Source organism: Lissotriton helveticus, chromosome 1_1 (genome assembly GCF_964261635.1).
Source record: "Lissotriton helveticus chromosome 1_1, aLisHel1.1, whole genome shotgun sequence".
NCBI lineage: Eukaryota > Metazoa > Chordata > Amphibia > Caudata > Salamandridae > Lissotriton > Lissotriton helveticus.
In genome coordinates, this window is record NC_136057.1 from 265346966 (window position 1) to 265355309 (window position 8344).

General features: G+C 40.3%; 1 protein-coding gene across 1 annotated transcript; it reads right to left on the reverse strand.

Annotated features, from left to right (window-relative positions):
• Positions 1-931: 931 nt before the first annotated feature.
• LOC144761833 (olfactory receptor 13G1-like) lies at positions 932-1888 on the reverse strand. Its single transcript, XM_078647061.1, has one exon. The coding sequence runs from the start codon at positions 1886-1888 to the stop codon at positions 932-934; it is 957 nt and encodes a 318-aa protein (XP_078503187.1).
• Positions 1889-8344: the final 6456 nt, after the last annotated feature.

The following is an 8344-nucleotide window of genomic DNA, read 5'->3' on the forward strand; positions in this document are numbered from 1 at the left end:
GAATTCGATGCTAATAATGTTTAGAAAAAGTTCTAGCTGGTCCATTAATCTAGTTATCAGTATTAGTATTTCGATCTGAACTCTGTTTTTCTGCATAGGACAGCCAGGCCGGCCACAATGAAAATAGCTTTTTGGGCTTTGTCACTGTAGGGACACGTTATTAATTTTCTACTTGTCCCATTTTTTAATGCCATGCAACCTGCCTTGAGGGCTACAAGGGCTATGTAGAGGTGACTTACTAAAATATTAAAAGGGTAATCGTTACATGTCAAAATGGGTTATGTTTTTTAGGTCAAGATGTGGGTTTTACACTACAGCAGTCAGACTGAACAGGGTAAGTGTGTATCTATGTTTGCACTGCCACTGTAATGGATGGAACAATTGAGCTGCAGTCCACAGGTGACGGTTAACTTTCCATGCTAGGGATGTATTTCCACACCATATACTGTGAGCTTAAAGGAAAATTAGCTGCACCAATCAGGGATAATCCAATTTCAACATATTTAAAGGGGGCATAGGCATTTTACTCCTGCGTAACAAAGTTCAAAGCAAGCAAAAATAGGATCCAAAAAAAGACAATACAGGATTACCATGCAGAAAATGAAGTTTACCTACAGGTGCATTATTGCATTAGTGAATATCTTGAAAAGTGCTAGTAACATTACAAAAGAGTAGTAGAACTATCACTATTTCCAATATTCTTCAAATTTTTGTCCTAGTATTGGAATCATTTTATTGAATGGAAAGCAGATGTATTGTTTGCATGACATCAAATGACTGTGATACATCTATTAAGTGAAATGATTGTGATGTTGTTGGTGCAAACAAATGTTATTTAATGTAAAGCATATTAAGTCATTATATGAGTAATACATTCCGTGTCCAATTCTCAGTTTTAATAAACACACCCATGACATTCTAGAAAAACCATCTATCTCTGTGGTAAAATATTTTTGCAAAACATCTTGAGGAAGGCTCGCTTAACGTCCTGGTTTCTTAAGCTGTAAATCATTGGATTTAATACTGGAGATACAACAGCGTACAGGGCTGACACAATCTTATCATGGTTACCCCTAATATTCGAAGCAGGAAGTATATACGTGTAACTGATACTTCCATAAAATAAGTTGACAACCAGTAAGTGAGATACACAGGTGGAAAAGGCCTTCTTCTTTTTATCGGCAGAGCGAATCCTAACAATTGATGAGATAATGAAGGTGTAAGTTACAATGATAAAGAAGAAGCACATCATGCCAAGGAAGATATCTGCCACTAGGGTCACCAGTCTGATGGTGTGGGAGTCAGACAGAGATACCTTGGTAACTGTTGGTATTTCACAAAAAAAGTGGTCCAGAATAACCCTTTCAGAGAAGGACAACCTGAGGATCAGGCCAACGTGAAGCATGGAGTTTAAAATTCCAAGAATCCACACTGTAGCTGCCATGGAAAAATAGACATTACTGCGCATGATGACTGAATAGTGCAGAGGAAGGCATATAGCCACATATCTATCGAACGCCATCACTACAAGAAGCATGAGCTCAGTGCCCAATGCACAGGACAGCAAGAACATTTGGGACATGCAGCTCCAATATGACATGGACTTTGTCTCTGAAAGGAAGATCTCCAAAAGATTGGGGGTGATGCAAGATGTAAAGCAGATGTCCAAGATAGAAAGGTTGACCAGAAAAAAGTACATAGGTGTGTGAAGATGAGTATCTGAATATATGATGAGGGTAATAAGGAGGTTTCCAGATATAGCAAGTAAGTAGCTCAACAGGAAAATAGCAAAGAAGGTAGACTGTAGGCTTGGGTAACGGGCGAAACCCATTATAAAGAACATTGACACAGAGGTCTGATTAATTTGTTGAAATGGAATAAGATCCATAATCTAATGAAGGCAAAGCAAAATGCATGTTATTAGTTCACAGACCAGAGGGGCATGCTTAATCAATTTCTCAGCACAGAGGGAATATGGTCAAGTTGACCTTATTTCAAACCTCTTACTGCCAGAGTATCTCTTTGTACCTTTAACTAAAGAAGCTTCACATAGGAATGTGAAGATACTTCATTTGTGGTGACCCAGTTTAGATGACCTAAGACCTGGCTTTGACATTACTACACGATCTCAGCAAAATAATGTTCTCAACAACAGTACAATCCCAACATATGTTGAAGGCCTTCAAGCAGACACTAATAACCACATTATATAACCATTAACATTGTATTAAACCCATCAACGTGTTGTAATAAACCAATAGGGAATAACCTATTTGTACACAACCCATTTGTTTCACAATTGTTTATTGCATTATTTTAGTTGAATACTCCAGGATGGCTCTTCTTTTTGCACCTCCCATTCTACTGAAGAACACGATATGGCACAAAAGTGTGTGGATAATTTCATAATGAGATGAATACTGTCATAAACCAATATATTTAGAAAGCTACTTACCCTAATATATTATTTTAGACATACTAATTAATATACTCACTACACAATTTTCCTTTTTTTAAATTGTCACACCAGGTCTATAATGTGTAATAATCATAAGGTAAAACTGAGTATGAGAGATGTTCAAAGAAGAGCTCAAGCTTGTTCACTCAACTGTAGGCTAAACCAAAGTCAGCCCATTTTGTTTCTTCCGTACTGGAACGTATTCACAAAAAAATGATGCTGCAGTGATGGGCACCTCACATTGTGAATTTTGGTTGAAAAAGAATGAACTAATATTACAAAATATAAGATGTAAAATACAGATAATAGGAAAGGAACTAAACTACAGGTTGTGGCAATAAAGAAATGTTCCCACAATCATGTTGCCTGCAATTGTATGAAAGAGACAACCATGGCTAAACCACACCTGCCTCTACCACACTGCCTAAACAATGAATGCACCTTAACTACACATTTCTTCACCATGCATTTACCTCATAATTATGCGGTAAAGGCATGAATGATAAAGGGGTACCTGAGGCTGCAAACTCTCTACCTGCCCCCCATGAGGTCCAAATACCCCAACGCCTTCACTGCCCCTAGGACTAAAACCCAACCCCCTATTATGAAATCTACCCCAAAATCTCCAGCCCTAAAAACCCTCCCACCCTCCCCTAAGCCCTAAAAACTACCGACTACCCATGCCCCTCCCCCAGAGGCCTACAACACTGTCCCTTAGCAAACACTACCCCTTCCCCTACCCCTGACCCGCAGCCCAGAAAACTACCCCAACCCTTCGGCACAGAAAACAACCCCTGACCTGCCCAGCAAACTACCCCTCACTCACCAGCCCAGAAAACTACCCCTGATCCACGCCCAACCCAGAAAACTACACAGCGCAGCACCACCTACCTCACTGTGGGTCTCTTACTGGCAAGGTATTGCTTTTTGCATCCCTGCTGCAGCCAGCAGCTACACGGCGCACTGCCTAAACCACGCATATGCGTAGCTAAGGCATATGCCTGGTCAAGGTAAGCGTTGTTACGCTTGCGATGTCGGAAAACGCGTAGCTGAGGCCGCAGTGTTCCCACTGTTTCCCGTTGTCTGTGCTTGATCTTAGTTATATTCAACATTCATAGAAGGAATGTTCAACTCCCATATCATAGCAAATACTTTTATTTTATCCTAAATGTACCAAAGACAGAAAGTTGTGTACTATAGTGATAATCTAGTTGTTTACATAGGGAAAGCAGAGTGAACCTTCCACAAAGTCAAGCAAGGCAGATCTAGAAGGAAAACAGGTGTAAATGACCAATCGGATGCTTACCCCTGGTAGCACATGCAGGCCTACCTCAGACCAAGAATTCAAATAATAAAATGTCCACTTTAAACATAGCGAAGAGGAGCAGAAATTAAACTGATACCAAAACGACAAACATGAGTAAAGGGGATCAGGAATTATAAATACTTAGAAAAGCATTAAGCAGCTAAAGAAGCAAATCGAAAGCCAAAGTCAATGTTAGTCTATTTGCATTATGACTAGAGATTGATCTTCCCACCAGAATTAAAAAACCTTACCAGCAACCTGCTCAATCTCACCCAGGTTGCGAGAGCAGCAGCTGGGCCAGATAATGTTCATCTGGTAGGTACATTTGAATGCTCATCAACCTCCAGTAGCTCTTCAAAGAGACACAGGTCACAGATTCAAGAGGAAAAAAGAATTTTCTTCCCTTCTGATTCAGACCCTTTTTCAAATATCCCAAGGAGCTTTTCAGGGATTTGAGACACTAATCTAACAGGAGATACATTTCTCTACCATTCTGAACCTGCAGGCCAAATTGAAGAGTTCAGCTCCACTGAACCTGCCAATTATCTTATCCAAAACAAATGCTAGCTTCCTCTTGGCCATAGTCAAGATGGCACGACATTTGTTTGTGGATTCTTCTAAGGTTCCTGTATGTTCTGGAATTGTCTGTGGTCATCATGAGGCCAAACAACAATCCCAGAGTCTTAATTACAACCAATGGCAGGGTGCTAAGTCAAAATATTTTCCCAGGTAGGAGGCAGATGTTATTCTCTTCCCTTTGCTGCTCCACCAGTTCAGTAATTTGTCAAAGTGTCTGGAATGCAAGCCGTTCTAGTTATTGGTGGAGGGTTGCAAGCCTAGCCTAACAGAGTTGCCTCGCTAAGTTCACCCCTTTTTGGCAGAATGTCCCTTAGCTTTATTGCACAACAATCCAAGACACTTTATTCTGATGAGTTTAACATATATCAGAAATCCAACTGCTAGCTCATGGGCACCTCTTTAGGGTGACAGGAGCAGGTTTGTCTATGAAATGCCACCATCAAAGGTAGACCCTTATTGAAGTTCTGCTTTGATATAAACATGACTTTGCCTGAGTTCCTGACAGCCTTATAGGATGCAATCTGGTGCTCTCACTCTATCCTCCGAGTCTTGTGATAAGTGTAGGTGGAAGTTACTGTTGTTTACCTAGCCCTGCTTTCTTGCCAGGAATCTTCCAGCAGGGCAGTTACCAAAAAAGGCTCTATGTTCTCTGATGACTATAATTCCCTCTTCCTCGGATGAGTGGGTAATCGAATGACAGTCACAGTAGCAGGTGGAAACTTGGCAGATTATTTTGGAGGCAGTCTAGGCTGAGGTATGGATGACATACCTCACTACACAATTCAGTGTATCAGCCAATCATAAAAAAAACAAATGCTGAATCCTGTAAAGTTGGACTTTGTTGCTGTTTCTTAAGCCACGTTTCTGAAATATGTCTTTCATTCCTGAAGTAGGAACTGACAAAAGTAGAAATACTGCTTGAGCTTATTCAGAAGAATGCATTTTTGAATACTATTATTTAAGAGTGTGAGCATCTTTGATAGTTTAAGTGTAGTGCACTGAAAGAAAGTCATTTAATATCATTATTGCTTGCTTGGTATTCACTTTGTTTAAACACTAACCCTGTCAGAAAGTTTCCAATGTGTAATGGTTAACAGTTGAGTTTAACGTGCATTAAATTAAAGGTCTTTTTTAGACCTCACACTCCACTAACTGAATGAAACATATGAAACACTGCTCTTCAAGTTTTGTAAATTTGCCATATTTAAATATTTTGGGGCCTCGTTCGGTGTGCCAAATTGATTGATTGTCAGGAGTCTCCAATCTTTTGTGTAACAAGTGCTACTCATTTTAATCAAAAATCATTGTGAGGTGCAAATATTGTTAGTGTTGTAATAGTGACCACATCAGACAAGATTTCATTGTAACCGCCATGTCCAAGATTTCCAATTTGATCACCTTAATGCATCAGGAGGGTTGCGAGCAGTAGTATTAAAAAGGATTTATCAATTTTGAATGTGTATATTTTGGTACCTACCAGCTACAGCTGCAGTGCCCTTTGCAAAAAAGAAACCATATTAGTTATATGTCACTGCATATAATTTATCACTCAAAAGTCACCTTAATATGTATTTTGGAAACACAGACATTTATCTCCAAACACAGGTTTATGAGTTCCTAAACCTAAACCAAAATTTGGTCTAGGTAGGAAAGCTCAGACTGGAAGAAAGGTGACCGCCTGCCCATGTCCAACCACTGTCTAGATACTTTGACATCTTCGTCCGTTCAATATTTCTCATTTGAACATAATTTCTGAAATAGACATCCTTTACGTCTAGCAGAACAAGGCAGAAGGCTGTGTCTGACTAGGGATTCATGAGTTTAGGTACCTTCTCACTGCTGGCCTGCTGAAACAAGTTTGCTGCTGCGCTGAACCTCCAAACAGAACAAACCTGTTTCTTTATCCCAGTGAAATTGTGCCTTTATCACATCTGCTCTTGTGGTTGATCCCAATCCCCTAGCAGCTGGAATTCAGGAATTTTACAAATCCCAAAACTTTGCTGAGTAAGTAATTTCTCCTCAAATCTTCAACCTCCTAGATATCAGAGGAGGTTCTTGGGTTTTTAGGGCTTGTTCTAGCTAAGGCTTTGAGCAGGGTACAGTGCAAATCTGGTTGTGACTGCTTAGATGAGAAAGTTTGGCAAACTATTTTGTTCAGCTTTTTGTGTCAGTGTAGGCACACAGAAGTTCAACCCACTGCCCTTGTAATTCTGCTTCTTTGTCTCAGGAAAACAAGGGAGCAAATCAAGTAATTCAGGGTTCATGTTATGTTCCAATAAGCAGGATCCAGTCCTTTTTTGATCTTCTGTAGGCCCAGAAAGTGGATTCATTGATGTGCCAACTTTGTAGGTAGCACTTGAGAGGGGAAGGGGATGCCTATTGCCTCCCTCCCAACCAATTGGTCAAAGGTTCCCTGGGAAAACCCTCGCCATATTTTCATCAGTTCCTGTTTGCTCTACTACAAATAATCCCACAGTTCACCTAACTTCTAAAATCCAAAATGGGGGAACCCTTCATTCATTGTGCAGAGCATTTGTGTCCAACTAGAAGTGTGTACGGGCAAATGAGCACTCCTTTCCCCTCTGTCCACCCAAAACTGGTTTTGGGAGCTGCTTCTCTTCCACTGGGTTCTTGGCTAGCTACTGTGGGCTTGGGGAACAAAGGCTAGTCATCCTCCTGATCTCACTGTCCTTATGAAAGGGCAATCCTTATCTTGGTCACTTTCAAGTTAATGAAGTTCCTAGGCTCAGTGTAACTGTCTCTTCTATAGGTGAAAGAAAAACATCACCTCACACCCAGTTTATTGTCTTTGATGAGGGATCAGCTGTCATAGTCTGTAACAAGTGAGCACTACCATCTTAGGCTTTGCAGCCCCCTGGGGGTGAAACTGACCCATAGACGCTTACTACCTATTTCTCTGTGTGACTGCCCAGTACCAAAGCTGTATCAGCACTTGCAACTAAGCCACTGGCAGTGAGGAAATGGGAAAGAAACATGAGACAAAACAGAGAGATGCCTTCTTCAGTGACCTTTTGTTCACCACTACTAGTCCTGACCCCAACATAGTGTGTCCCTCTTCTAGTAAAGTTGTTGCCTGTGTGCTGCTTAACATTCTCTCTTTCAGACTTTCACTAAGCTTCATCCATGACTTAATTCATCCTTTCTTATTTGATTAAGATCAGGATATGACAAAGGAAACTCAAAAACCTTTTCCAACAATATGGAGGACAATAAGTTAGCCAACAAATCTACTATGCACGCGGGTGTTAACACTTTAAAGTACCAACTGTTCGTGATTTGTTTCCTTTTTACTGTTACATTTTCAGGTGTTGGAAAAGAAGACACTGGGAGGAACCTCCAGCTTATACACCAGCTTGCAGCGGATGATAAGTCCTTGAACAATTCTGGGTTAGGAAACAGAAACACAGTAGAATCTAGTCTTGGAACAAGTAAATGATAACAGGCATGATTAGGTAGCCTGTTACACCTAAAATGGATGCCATTCTTGTACAAGTCGACATTGTCTCAGAAAGGAGTTAACTACGGGCCAAGTCACAATTATACCTTAGGCTATTCTTCTTGGACTCACTAACATGGCAAAAAAGACAGTATACCCCTCCCAGGACCCTCCCTATTGGTTTGGTATTGGTTGGGTGTCACAAATAAAATTGTCTCTATAATTTTAGAGCATGCATGTGGCCTATAGGTTCTCATTACCTATTTTCTGGTCCATATCATTTCTAATTCATGAAAAATAAAGGTGTCCTCTCACTTTTTTGGAACAGCCTTTACTTCATATTCTGTATGATATCCAACCTGAATAGAGACTTCACTAAATAATCGAGAATACTAGAGGTACTGAGAAAGCATCTGCCAACTCTAATTCAACTGGAACTGGATTTATTATCTTTAGTAGCTTAAAAGGTCCAACAAATTTAAGTTGAAATATGTTGCAGCCTTTTGGACAGAAGTATTTGGTGGAATGCCGTACATGTTCCCCA